A 14,653-nucleotide genomic window follows, 5' to 3' on the forward strand; every position below is an offset into this window, starting at 1 on the left:
TTTAAAGATGCTCCAAGAGGCTGATGTGACTCATCACACAGTGAGTCAGGAAGTAAGGCGGAGACCCGAGTCTGACAGGGCAGCATGCACACAGGGACAGTAAAGGACAAACAGTCAAAGTTTTCAGCAGCTGTTTTAACTCAGACAGGCTGTGTGACAGGCTGGTGTTTTGACTGATAAGATATGACTTTGTTAAATGGTTGTCAGGGGTTTTTCATGATCACAAGACCTCCCATAAGGAATTGAAACGTCTTTCCATGAGGACAAAAATTGAAGTCTTAAAGGAATAGTTTGGCCAAAATGACAATTCTGTCATAATTTACTCACCCTCATGTCGTTCCAAACCCATATGACTTTTTTTATTTTATGGAACATAAAATTAGATGTTTATTCAATGTCCAGTCTATTCAATACAACCGCAAATAAATTTTTTTGTTAAAGATTTTAACCAATTTTTAGGTGAACTATTCTAACTTGTGCAATTTTGCTTCTCAAGTACATTTATCTTGTTTTATAGATGTTTAAAGGATTTTAATGGGAAAAAAGACAAAAATACTGAGTAAGAAAATGAATTTTACTGTGTAGAAAAAGAAGAGCAATGGCAACTAAAGAATTATTTGTTTTTTGTTTTTTACTAATTATCACCTCACATTTCAACACACACTATTTTTGGAGACAGGAAACCCAGAGTAAACCTTTATGAGAATGTGCATATAATATCAAGCACAGCTCTCGTTCCATGATGCTGATTGCTTTTAGAAACTATCCAGTGAGTCTATATCAGCTGTTCTCATGCATTTAAATATCAGCTGGTTGAGAGGGGGTGGGAAAAGTGTGTCAAAAGGAGCCTTCAACACCGCACTGTCTCCTCCCACCTGTACAGTATATTTACACTAGTTGTAAATTAGCATTTTTAAAACAGTTGTCAAGTTGCATGGAAGCAACACTACATCAAGCTGCACTTATTTGTTATTTAGATGTGTGATGTCATGAGTACCTGTAGATTTTGCGATGGAAGAGGTCACACCAATACATCTTGTTGGTGGTAACATCCACATCTAGAGCTACAGCGTTTTTCAGGGTCGGCACTACCTGTGTATAGTCCTTCTTCAACAGATCAATGCGACGGATCTCATGGCGGTTAGTGAACATGAGGTATGGGCTTTTACCTATGGGGAAAACAGAAAAACATCCCATTAGCGGCTGAGTGATCAGTTTGGGATTACTTGGGATCATCACAATCAGGATGTCAAGGTTTGGCTTGTTTATATCAGCAGGTATCCCTATGGGAATGGGGAAGAAAGGACCGATGTGGAGAAAACACAATGAGTAAATGTGGATTTCTGAAGTTATTCAAGGTCTTACACAGTATAATAGGGACTGAAATAGTGCACATCCTAACTTACTTTGACCAAGGAGTTTCATGTACCTCCACTGCATTGTTAATGCGATCATGTCCGAATAATGCACCAGATATACCTTTAAGAATATATATTACAACATTTTTTTAATTATTAGTTGCAGAAACAATATTTTGGTTGATTTTATTATGTTCCTCTGGATTAGCATGGATACATGGAGGTAAAATAACTTCTACTGTATAGTATAGCTGAGAGAAATAAAGTACACACACACTGTATTCCCCCAAAGTCAAAACATTCAGCTGTATGTGCTGTAGCCAGACGCATTTCCCAATCTCCCTGTTTCTGTTAGATTGCTTTTCACTATTGCTCTTGGCTTTGTTCAGTGGCCTCTAAAGAGGTTCTCCTTCAATCAGAGCAAAGTAAAATGGAGTCACAGGGACCATAGCTCTTCTCTGCTTCTTCAGAAAGGCTACTCTGTTTTACTCAAAAAAGTTAATTTGCCTGTCTGTGATAATACAGAATGTAAGTACTGTCATGCCATTACAGCCAAATATCATGTTGTGATAAAATCTAGTATTAACATGCGAGTAATACTGAAAAACAACCAGAGCTCAGAAGTTACACAGTTTGGGATATCTTGATCAATGTGAACAGCAAGACAGTCATTATGGTTGCATTAAAAATGAATAAACACTAGTCTGTAGACATAACCACTATTTGGTGGTAATTAATTCACTTGAGGAAGCTGCTCACTTGAAGCAAATATTCTTATGGTTGCTAAACACATCTATTTAAATAGCAATATAAAGCCAGAAAACACATGAATGTCTCAGATCATAAGTTCTTTATGACAGTTCTGGTATGATTATTTTGATTGTTTCATTTCATGCATTACAATAAATTAACTGAAGCCTGGAATTGGCAGTGTACATAAATGTATATCCAGAAATGGTGGTACAGTTTCAAAAGACCCTATTTGTGATTTGAGCTGTATGTACATATGTTAGGAGCAAATGTTGATGATGATAAAAGTGCATGAAAATGTAGTGAAAGAACATGCCAATACTTTTGCAGAAAACCGTCCATCCAGACCAACAGACCTACTATTAGGCAAAAGGGAGACAGCTTTATGAAGAGAGAGTTGGATGATAAGCGGCTTTAAACTTTTCATTAGTTAATATTAGAAGGTTAATATTGTTGACAACATTTTATTAATGTTTATTTCAGCATCTGAAGTGTACAGTAAAACTTGCTAAATGTAAGCATGTACACAGTATGTAATACAATCAAATTCAGTACCGTTGAAAAGTCTACCTGAGACATTCTTTTTCAGATTGTGAATTTTTCAAATACAGGCTTTTTTTTTTTTTTTATTATATTTATATTATAAGCATAACAATAGCTTTAATGATAGCATGCACTCGATCTGGCATGGACTCTACAAGTTTTTGCAAAACCAGAATCTTCCAAAGAGCACCTACTGTGCTTTAATGTAGGCAAGGAAATCTGATCTTTAGTATGGAGTTAACATGATCAATGTTTGTGATTAATCAATATATGAACATTTTGAGATTATTGGCATACATGGCATTAGCTTCTCTTTGTGTCAGTTTCAAAATCTACCAACAACCTTGTGTCACTGAAAAACCCCAATCGATCAACTGCACGCAATGCATAATTCACAATGCATAATGGCCTGCTACCATACATTTTTAGTTGGATTCCACCGTTATCAGTGCCCAGACATGTTATACTGCAAAAGAAAAAAAGACTGTAACTTGAATGTTTAAAACGCTCCCTGAGGAGGAGAATGAATCATAGCTTAAATTATTAAGCTGGAATGCAAATGCTTTGAGAGAGAAGCTAAAGAGAGCTGGCACTTCAAGGATAACAGTAAAAAAACAGTCTTCTCAGATGGGTAAACACATTAGGGCATATTATATTTAAACAACTCAGCACAGTGGCTGATGTGCACCGAATCATACTATTTATAATCAGAAAGTCAAATATATGAAGAGGAAAAATGTATTCTAACAACTCAACTGCAGCCTTTTTTGTGTAAGAGAGAAAATTACAATTTATTTAATAGTTTATTAAACATATAGTAAACACATATACATTGGCCCCAAACAGTATTTGGACACTTAACATACACTTACATAAGGGACTAAAACGTTTCCTGAAATGAAAAGTTCCATTTCGATTGTTCCTGAGTGAAAATGGTTAATTTTGTTCCACTAATGTTTTGTATCAGTGGAGTGGGGTGGTGGTGGCGTAGTGGCTAAAGCACAGGGCTGTTAATCAGAAGGTCGCTGGTTCGAACCCCACGGCCATTGTGCCCTTGAGCAAGGCACTTAACTCCAGGTTGTTCCGGGGGGATTGTCCCTGTAATAATTGCACTGTAAGTCGCTTTGGATAAAAGCGTCTGCCAAATGCATAAATGTAAATGTATCAAACCAAAGGGTTGCCCCCCAAAATGAGGCTTCTCTCTTTTAAGTAGAACAAGATAAGCATGTGCTTTTATCCTGAAGGAAACAGCTGCATCACACATTTCTTTGCCTAATTTCGCATTGTGAATGTAGCCTTCCATGACATGCTGATGACATTAATCCAGATAGAAGGAAAAATATTAAAAGGTAAAAGGTAAATTTCTCAGTTGTCTCTTAAGTCTTCAATGAATAATTATAGATATGATGCATTAATACAGATCTATAATATAAATTTAAGTATACACAAAGATAATTCTTACTTTATGATAATGTTCTGTTTCATTTGATTTATTTCAGCTAAAGAGCCAAGAGCAATGAGTGTGTGTTCCCTTCTGTTTTACCCTAATATTGGTTATTATATCAGTGCACAGTTGATTCAGGACTTTACCAGCTCCAGAAGAACATGGTTTGAGCATGCACTCTCTGTGGGTACAGCAAGGTTTAAAATGTATTTTTGGTATATAATAATATTAAGAATGCATTTATTGAAAATACATTATTTTATATAGGCTACTGTATACTATGCTTGTTGTGTTGTCTATGCTGCTAATCCCTTTCATGAGGAAAATAATTATTCGCTTATTTACGCTTATTTTGGGTGAGCAAGTCCCTTATTTTGGGCTTGTTTTTCATACCAGGTCACTTTTCTCTTGCAAGATCTGGCAACATTGCAACTGGAATATAACACAGATTTAGCAGTGAGTACTGTTATTTCTAACAATACAATTATTAACCGTTCTTTTATTTATTTCTAACTACACTTTTCTGAGCCATTTTTGCAATTACTTTAACCTCAAAGTTTTGACAACATGAAAGTGTCCAGAAACCATGTTTAGTTTTTTATAACAGTCTATCTATTGCTTTATGAATGGTCTCGTGATGTCTTTCTTTAAAACAAATGCCCCTTGCCACATTGTGTTTTAAAGCACTGATATACATACACTTTTAAGTGTGGCTTACATGTCCAAAAACTTCAAGGTCCCTGTATGTGTGTATGCAAAGTGAACAGCAGTATTAGTCTCCCCATAAATGGTTTAGTTGTGTGTGAGTATGCAGTGCACCTGCTGCTCATGTGATTCATGTTTCTGGGTTATTGACATGTGGCCACACTGTCTATGACTGTTTCCAGGTCATTACCCTGCACTGTGGTGTGCATGAAAATTTGAGTGTGTTGTGTGTGTGTGTGTGTGTGTGTGTGTGTGTGTGTGTGTGTGTGTGTGTGTGTACACTGCTGGGCAGCTTAGTCACTCTAGTTTGGTGCTCAGTCATGCAACACAGAATATTCCTGACCCATTAGTTCATCCTTTATATAGCAGCAAGGACAATCTCCCTGTTTCTGAGTAACTCTGTCCCCTCTACCTCGCCTATCTCACCTTGATACAGGTGTAATTCATTTCCAACCTGTCACACATGAGTCACAAAAAGAGCTGAGCAAATTATCCCCTTCTCATGACCTCTATTATAGTTTCATTGAGCTTTCATCTCTAATAAGCTCACTGCATCCAAATATCTCACGGGGTCTGTTCTAAAACTTTGTGAGCTGCCTCACTGTCTCCTGCATACATCATACTTCTATGGCAGCATCCTTATGGAAATGCTGAACTGTTGGTTGCTAGAAGCCTTTTCTACTCAATATCTGTATCAAAATTCATCAGGAGGTGAATCATGAGCATCACTGTCTTCTCTCCCTTTGGTTGTCGCCTCCTTGTGTATGTGCGCATTTGAATAAACTCTGTTCAAGTTTGTCCGATTGACTCATGTCATTTCAAAACACAAACTTCAAGTCTATCTATCACTGCAAATCCACGTTCAGTGTCTATGCCACTTCCTGGAAGGAATTTGTTAAGAATTAATTGCACCAGTTGCATAGCATTGTTTATCTGCACACACTCTCTGCGTTGTTTTAGCAAACGCTGCAAATGACGCACTTAACATATTTAAAATGCATGCTGAACAAAATTTGAAAGCTGAGGTTCTGTGCAAAAAGATACCCAATGTTATATAACTGAATAAAACATGGTGATAAACAATAACAATAACTCAAAAAAGCAGCGCAGGGCCAAGTGAATCAGTGAATCACTTATGTGAACTTGTTCATTTTTATAATCTGTCTGAAAGAACAGACTCACTAAAATGTTTTGGTTTTCCCAGCGATACACGAGAGAGAAAAGACAGTTTAGGTGAGCACATTGGATTATTCATTAAGCTCCATTGCTTCAGTTGCAATACAATGTGACTAATGTAGCATTTTGTGATGCTACACCGCTATTCCATGTAAAATGTTACTGGAAAACTATTGTAAAAATAGCAGAACTACTGTCATGCTACTGAAAAAGGTAGTTTTAGCATTGTCACTACTTTTAGTTAGTTACTCCCCAACACTGGTGGTGATGGGCTAGGAAAATATGGCTAAAACCAATTTCATCTGGAAGCTGGTTTTACTGGCTATTTATGTTAATTAGCTGCTCAAAGCTGGTCTAAGCTAATGTAGTTTAGATGGTTGATCAGCTGGAGCACTAGCTTGTGGGGTCTAGATTGACCGGGTAGACCATCTTGGTCAACCTGGTTAGAACTGGCAGACTAACTTTGGCTAAGCTGGTGAAAACAAATGGTCTGATCAGCTTGACCATCTTGGCCTTGTTTGAGTGGATGGGAAAGCCTATGACCTTGTTTATCCAGCAGGGAGATATCTCAATATAGCACATGCATGACAATAGAGGCTGTGTCTGAAACTGAAGGGAGTATAATGGCACCTGGTAACTGGTTTTACACAGCATTCCAAGGCACCATAATTTCCCTTCAGATGAACTAGAGTAAATTCAAGAGAGTTTGAGAGATAACCAACTAAATATTCTCTGACACAATGCTTTTTTTCTGATAGAAATGATTGTTCTAACTAACTGCCAAATTGCATGCACAGTACTGTTGTATATCACAGACAGTGAAGCATACATCTACTGTATGTTGCACCTTGGAGGCATCTCAACAGACAGGACATTACGTAGTCTCTAGATTTGGACATGCCTTGATGCCATTTTGCCTGTCAAAAAAGGCAGCATTTTTCAGGTTTGGACACCGCCAAATATACTTTTCTTACACTCCTGACAAGCAAGAGGTTCCTTCAAAAGACTTTGATAACCCACAGATGCCTTTTGGTCAAAAAGCATAACAGACAAAAGGAAAGATAGAAAGCACAAGTAGTGTATGAGAGGAAGAAAGAGTGAGCATAATGAAAACAAGATGTTGCTGTGAGTGTGCAGGAAAAGCGTTCAGGTTTGACAGTGATGGAGAGGGATGAGTGGAACTGATAGATGAGATCTCATGTCTCTGTTATTCTTCTCCTCCCTCCTCCCCTCATCATCCATCTAGACACAGCCAAATGCTGTTTTTAAAAGGTGCTTCTGTGTTGGACAGGTGCATGAAAAGCCCGTCCAGATTGTGGTTTGACAGATGGAGAGAGAACGTTTCCGTCCCCTCCTCAGAAAGCCCTCATAGACCACTGAATCATCAGCAAATATTTTAATTTACAACATGAGTCAAGGTTCAATTATTCTACCCATCTGTTGGACTTTTGGCAATCAATCTCATAAAGCCTGGAATGTTTTTATAATGTTGTAGTGACATCAGAAGTACCAGTGCTAATCAAGTTGCAGGATTGGGGAGTAAAGGAACACATGTAAAAATCTTATTCCTGATTCGAATTTTTGCATTGATATTCTGTAAAAATATCAGTAAATGCCTGATGAAGGTTGTGTGACCGAAACGTTGTAATACAATTTTGGAATATTTCTTGCAAGCTAAGGTAGTGTGCAGGATTTTTTTTAAAATTGACTGTCAAAATATCAAAAAATCCTTAAATAAAGATCATAATCATCATCTTAATTTATAAGCAACACTTCATAAGAATTTATTACTTCATAATATTTAGGCGTTTTCAGAGAATATATTTTTATTTCAGAGTTTTTAGTCAAAACAATTAAAAAAAAAAAAATCTACCAGTGCTGAAGTAGTAACCAAAGTATTTAGATTACGTTACTGACCTTGAGTAATCTAACGAAATATGTTACAAATTACATTATACAGCATTTACATTTAAAAAGTAACCCTTATGATGTGAAAAAAATATTATATTTAAAAATGTTAACAATATACTTTAATATTAAGTAATATATGTAAATTAATGATACCTGTCTTTCTACAGTATCGATAATGCAAAATACAGGCTCAATTCAGTTCACGCACGTTGTCTTGTTGGCAGCTGCTTTCAAGCACTCATGTTTGTGCGCGTATGCAAGATGAGAACGCGCGACACATGATTGTGGCTGCGTGTCTGGTCAACATTCCTGTCTTGGAAAGATTTGGAAAACAGTGCTGAGTTGGTCCATCCAGATGCTGTGAGAACCAAATTTTTGTATTTATAAACCTGAATTATTTTTATATATTCAGATGTGCTTTAGGAATTTGCAAACTTTGTGTCAGGAGCTAAGACAATTGTGTTTTTGAAAAACTTTATTAAGCCTCGCAAACTTTGGCAAATCTAGCAACTTAGTACCTATTTCAGCCTATTTACAGCCTGCTATCTTCTATCTTAAGCACTCAACAAATCAACATAAAACTGCACAATATGCGTCAAACTACAGAAAGCCAAAATCACAATTTAAAGTACATAGTGTTAAAAGCCTGCAATTTCTGATCTACAAACGTATCAGATGCTAAGACAAAACTTAGAGGGACCTTTCAGTTTTAGTTCAAGTAATCTTTAAAGATTTACTATATACATAAGTGACACCTCACAGATGTAAAATGTAAACTTTTAATAAAAGTCAAAGGGTGTTTCCACAGAGGTTTGGGCTAAGCCCCGAATATCCAATGACCCTAGAACCGCCACTGCTTCACTCTGAACGTGATTCCACAGTACGCTGACAAAAGGTTTGTTTTAGGTAAAGGACATGATTCTTGCTAGCCTTGAACCTGTATTATAATGGATTTATAATAACTAATGATTTTAATCTTTGAAACATGTTAAAGAAGAAAATAAACAGTATACTAATGTGACTTGTCATTTAGCAGACAAAGGGTTTAGGGATTTCCACATTAGTTTAAAGGTAAAGTGGCATTTTTGCACTACAGTAGCAGCTAAAAATGGATTGTGAAAAAATTATAAGCATTTTTACACGCACACCAATATACATAACTATCAATATACCAATATTTGATAACTATCAAAAATCACCTTATTCAAAAATATGACTACGCACATGTGACATGATATTATGGGTTATTTTCTGCTTTTGACGTCAAAATGTAAATAGACATGCACACAACACTTGTGCAAATTGGATAAGCTGGTAAAAACACTGGTAAATGTGTTTATATGCTTGCAACACGAAATCTTGGGTTTTGATTGTTTTTTGCTTAAGCTGTTTATAACCTTCCCCCATAAAGGAAAACCGTTTAAGGCGTTTACATGACCACATGCGTCATCCATTTGTTAAGCATAATTGGTGTAAGATTGTGCAGGTATACGTGATCAGTGATAGTTTCCAAACAGGTTTCCCAAACTAGTGTTGGGTTCGAGTCCACCTTAGTCGAGTCTGAGTTTTTAAACAATCGAGTCCGAATGAATCTGTTCAAAAATCTGAATTAAAATTGTAACTTTAAACTCAACATCAATATTTTAAGCTCATTTTAACCTCCACAACTAAGAAAAACAATTTGTCAATATGAATGCAAAAAACAAATTATTAGTATCCTGTTGAACAAATTTCAAAGTAGATTCAGAATGAAAGCATATGCTTTAGGTGTATGAATACAAAAATGTCCTTCAACACAATTCTTATTGCGTTCTGTTGACATTTCAATTATTTGTTGCTTTTTCCCCTCCACTCAAACACACACCAAAGAAAGTGAATGCTGTGTTAGTCATTATGACCAGAGTTATTTATTTAGAATTTTAATTTAGGCATGCGCTGAACATTTTTTAGAAGTTGCCAAAAGATTGGAAAGTAGAGCAAAAGTTAACAAAACTTGAGACCACTACCGTTTGCACACATGCCCTGCACGGCACACAGTGTGCAAAGAACAGTCACGGTTTCTCTTCACGACTGTGGATTTGACAGTGTTCTGGCCAAATTTTGCAAAATTGACATGTTGACCGCACAGGAGCTCGCTAAACTGCAAAAGCTGGAGGAACTACTTGAACCTTGTAGGTCATTTAATATTTCACTCTCTAGTCTTTGTGATCTCTGTATGTATTAGGTGTGTGTGGAGGGGTGCTCTACTGTTCTGTGTGTAAGTCTGTGTGTGTGTGTGTTTTATCCCCTCTATCTGTCGTCTGTGTTCTCTCTATGTGTGTGTGTGTGTATGTGTTTCAACATGGTTTTAAATTTCAACTTGCACTTTAACATTTAGTTTTTGCTATTGCCTTAAGTTCTAAGCTGATCCAGTCTTTTTGATAACCATTATGGTTTTAATATCCAACTTGCACTTGTCAATGGTATTGACTACTCTGTAGTTCTGAGGAGAGTCGGTTTACAGTTAACAAGATGTCATTAAAAAAAGTTGTTTAAAATGATTAATTTAATTAGGTGATCCTATGTTTAAATATTGAAGCTTGTTTACAAGCTTGGGGAAAAAAATTAGATTAATTGCGATTATTCACAGCTACGGAAGAGGATTAGGACCAAGCAATAATAAAAAAATAAAACCATCTCGAGATTAAAGTCATTATAATGCGAGATTAAACTTAATGAGTTTTTTCTCGAAACACAACGACTTTATTCTCGATATTTAATGAGTTTATTCTCAAGATTGTATTTCGACTTTTTTCTCGAAATTTAACGAGTTTAATCTCGCATTATAATTACTTTAATCTCGATATTTAATGAGTTTATTCTCAAGATTGTATTTCGACTTTTTTCTCGAAATTTAACGAGTATAATCTCGCATTATAATGACTTTAATCTCGAGATGGCTTTATTTTTTTTTATTATTGCTTGGCCCTAATCCTCTTCCGTACACAGCAAATTGTGACTTTTTTTGCCATTGAAACACAAGTGCAAGCTTTACAGGTAACACACAAAGGTTGCACTGCAAATATGTGACGGACTGAGTTGTACAATTTCCATCATGGTCTATTTCATCTGTCATATTAGTTTAATTGTACCTGATACATAGTACATTTGATTTTGTCTCGATTTAGTCAACGTTTTCAGGCAGAAATGACTTTGCGCAGAAAGTGTGAGTCTGATAAAACAAATGTTTTATTTAATAATTTGCAGAGTTGGCGAATGTACTTTTTAAAGTGTACTTACGGGCAAAAGAGTTAAAAAAGTACTTTGAAAGAGTGTGCACTGCTGCTCTCAGCCAGAATAATCACATGTAAGTATGCATGAAAACTGATGTGCAGTATCAAATACACAGAATGTATGATAGTATTAACTGTAGAGAGCACATCAATATGAAGACAAAACCAAATCTTGGACATTTAGAGGCAATTCTGAAATCTCAACCGGATGCTTTTTTTCAGGTCTGAAAAAGAGGACATGTGTGGGGAAAAGAGGACATATGGTCACCCTATGTTATTTTTTGGTTTGTTTTCATTGCATTACAAATGCCATGGACTCAGTCGGACAATGAAAAAAGTCCAAAAGGCTTGAGTCTGCGTCAAGTCCTAGTAAAAAAAGCATCAGAGTCCAAGACAAGTCCATTAAAATTGGACTCGTGACTCAGACTAGAGTCCGAACTAGAGTACCCCAACTCTATCCCAAACAATCCCATGTCTTCCATTGTTCACAGGAAGCAAATTCAGACTTCATTCAGACACAAATTCAGACATCTTGGACAACTCAAACAATCAAATAATGATTTGAATGGGCCACAGATTTAGAAGTCTTCAAGGACATCAACATGAATGGTTGTATGTATAATATACAGCTGGCTGTATGCATAATATAATATGAAGAGTGTAACAAAATATATATATAAAATGAAAAAAATTCCATTACCTGTAAAAATTATTTCAATAGTAATTTTTCATAATTTTCAAAGGCTTATGTGAATTTGTTGTGTAATTCGTATTTTCTCAAAGGTAAGCATTACTTAAAATGTCAGGGAATATTTAGTACACACAGTAAGACAATAATTTAAGTCACAGAGGTTTGGCAGACAAAAATTTTTGGAAACTCCTGATTTAGGGTAAAGTGCTTTTCTCATGGCCAAAATAGCTTTAGAATAGAAGGGGGACTCTCCAGTAAATAGTTCACTCATATGGGTCACCATCATCCTGTTATGATATGCCATAATACTGAAAGTTAACTACCTTTCATGAAGAGACAAGACTCATTCATTGTCAGAAACCATAAACCTTTCCCAGACACTGTAAACTTTTCCCCACATTTCCCAGAGACCATTAACTAAGTCACTAGTGTTTTTGAGCATCTTTCGCAATTCAATTTATAATTTCATTCGATATCCATCAGCTGTTTACACCGGCAGCTAACACAGAATAAATGTGAGGCATCAGCCCTGAAGACAACATGACACCTCCAAACATACATTCGATTTCCTCAATAAGTTTTTCCACACCACAGACAAGCATCACTCCACTGGCTGACACCCAGTGTGCACAGACGAGACAGCATGAAACAGCTTAATCTTTTTCCATCCACAGAGTCAAATATAGGTGGCTTGACAGAAAAAAAAAAACTGATTGAGTGAAAGCATGAAGATAATCAAATGATATGTGTGTGTGTGTGTGTGTGTGTGTGTGTATAAGAGCTGACTGACAAGAAAGAGACAAGATCTGCAGTTATGACAGCCCAAGTCATTTTCTATAACCTTCTCTTATCACGTCACTCAGCTGAGTGTCTCATTAGACAAATTACAAGGCAAAGATTTAATCCCAACTGTCCCTCCTGTCTACAACAGGCAAAAGTGACCTCACTCTATTAATGAGAGTATGTGACAGGCCTATTCTAGAGATGGGGGCGTATGACACACACCCTGCTTGATTGAGATTGACAATGGTGGCGTTTGGTTTACTTATGTACAGTAATGTGAAAGGGCGGAGGGTGGGGCCGGGTTGTGATTATACACACCTGGTCCCTTATCAGGCTATTAAAGCCTCTGAGAAGGATAAAGGCAGACTGCGGAAGGTGGTGCGATGAGAGAGAGATCGTTTACGGTCAGTTGACCGTCATGTGTGTGTTTGTGTCATTGTGTCAGACATAACCAACCTATATGCATGGGTTGATTTGGTAACGATGTAGGCGTGCCCACGTGATGATGCTTTCAAAACAGATGAGGGAAAAATGGAGGTGCATCAGCTCGCTCTCCAAATAAGTGCCCAGTCGCGGTGCAGAACTCTTCTGTCACACAAGAAAAACTCAGCGATGGAGGAGACTGTTAAATATTGTGATGTTCCATCCGATTTTTCACCGATTTTTGACATCATCGTTGTGTGTTGCATTAAGAGTGACGCAAAAGACCATTTGAAATCCGAATTGAGCAGCCAGAGCATCCGGACTGAGAAAAAAATCTGATTTCAATCGTATTTGAAACCACCTCCTGATGTGGTTTGAATCAGTTTCTAAAAAATCTGATTTAATGTGTTTTTTTGCAGTCAAGACTATCAAAAATCTGGATATGCCAAAAATCAGATTTTAGTGGCAGTCTGAACAAGGCCTAAGATATTTCCACCTCTGTCGACAGAACGCTTCATCTTTGCCCAGTGTCTGTGCTATTTCTTTCCAGGAGTTATGACCTATAAAAAATTTCTTTATACTCTTTCAGAGTAGAGTTGTACAAGTGCGGGTATCTTCTAACATCCTCACACAAGCGCTCGTCAATGTGGGATTCCATTGTTGCTGTGGTCTCTGCTTTTTGCTGCCTTTTGTTTCTTCCAGTTATTCTTCAACCCGTGAATACCCAGGGGTCTGTCTTGCCACCTTGTGGCAGCACAAGTTAAGTCCATGGGAATTCCTGAAGCATGTAATTGCAGTGAGAATGGACAGGCTTTAAGAGCAAGCCAGACGCCAGTCCAGACAGAGAGTGACGAGACACGAGCAGGAGAAAGACTCAAATGTTTTATGTCCACTGAAAAGCGGAGTTCTGAGTGCGACCGCTGAAAAGTGGAAATTTTGAGTTTAAAAGAAATAAAAACGTACTGTTTGAGTTGGATTTGCTGTCTTCTTCTTCCTCTTTTTCCCTAACTGTGAACATTGTTACAGTCAGTATTGTCTTTCATTGCACTTTGCACTACATGTTCTACTTCCCTAATAAACTAATTTAAAGTTGCTGTAAGTTATTTTACCATTCTGGAATTTACATGAGCTGAGCTGTTAAATTAGCCACGCCCCCTTTCTCCAAAACACGCACATAAAATATACCGTAGAGACTGACTGAGTAGAAGTCATCCCATGGTTGTCAAACACAACAGTAGCAAAAAAAACATGGCATGTAAATGGCATTATAGGCCTCAATATTTTACTGCAACTACAAAACAATGATAATGCACAAAATGATTAACAGGCAGAAAGCATCAGAGAACACGGCACCGGACACATTTTTGTATACTTTTTACACAGTCTAGGGCTGTCACAGAGACAGGTGAGATACATAACAACATTTATTTCAGTCACATCTTTTAGGCAGTATGATAATTTTTTGCATACCTTTGCATGAAAAAATAAATAAAATAGTTTACAGCACTTTTAATTTCAAATCAATATTTTGTTAGGAATTATGTATTTATTTGGTAAGTAACAGTGTAATAAGCACAACCTGCTCCAATATGGAGTG

General features: G+C 36.8%; 1 protein-coding gene across 1 annotated transcript in view; it reads right to left on the reverse strand.

Moving 5' to 3' along the window:
• Positions 1-14,653, reverse strand: part of lrp8 (low density lipoprotein receptor-related protein 8, apolipoprotein e receptor) — a 221,455-nt gene that overhangs the window by 29,115 nt on the left and 177,687 nt on the right. Inside the window, exon 9 of the mRNA XM_052131165.1 lies at positions 998-1,169. Within this exon, the coding sequence (XP_051987125.1) occupies positions 998-1,169 (172 nt within the window). The remainder of the gene's footprint in view (positions 1-997; positions 1,170-14,653) is intronic.

The sequence above is a fragment of the Xyrauchen texanus genome, chromosome 7 (genome assembly GCF_025860055.1).
Source record: "Xyrauchen texanus isolate HMW12.3.18 chromosome 7, RBS_HiC_50CHRs, whole genome shotgun sequence".
Lineage (NCBI taxonomy): Eukaryota > Metazoa > Chordata > Actinopteri > Cypriniformes > Catostomidae > Xyrauchen > Xyrauchen texanus.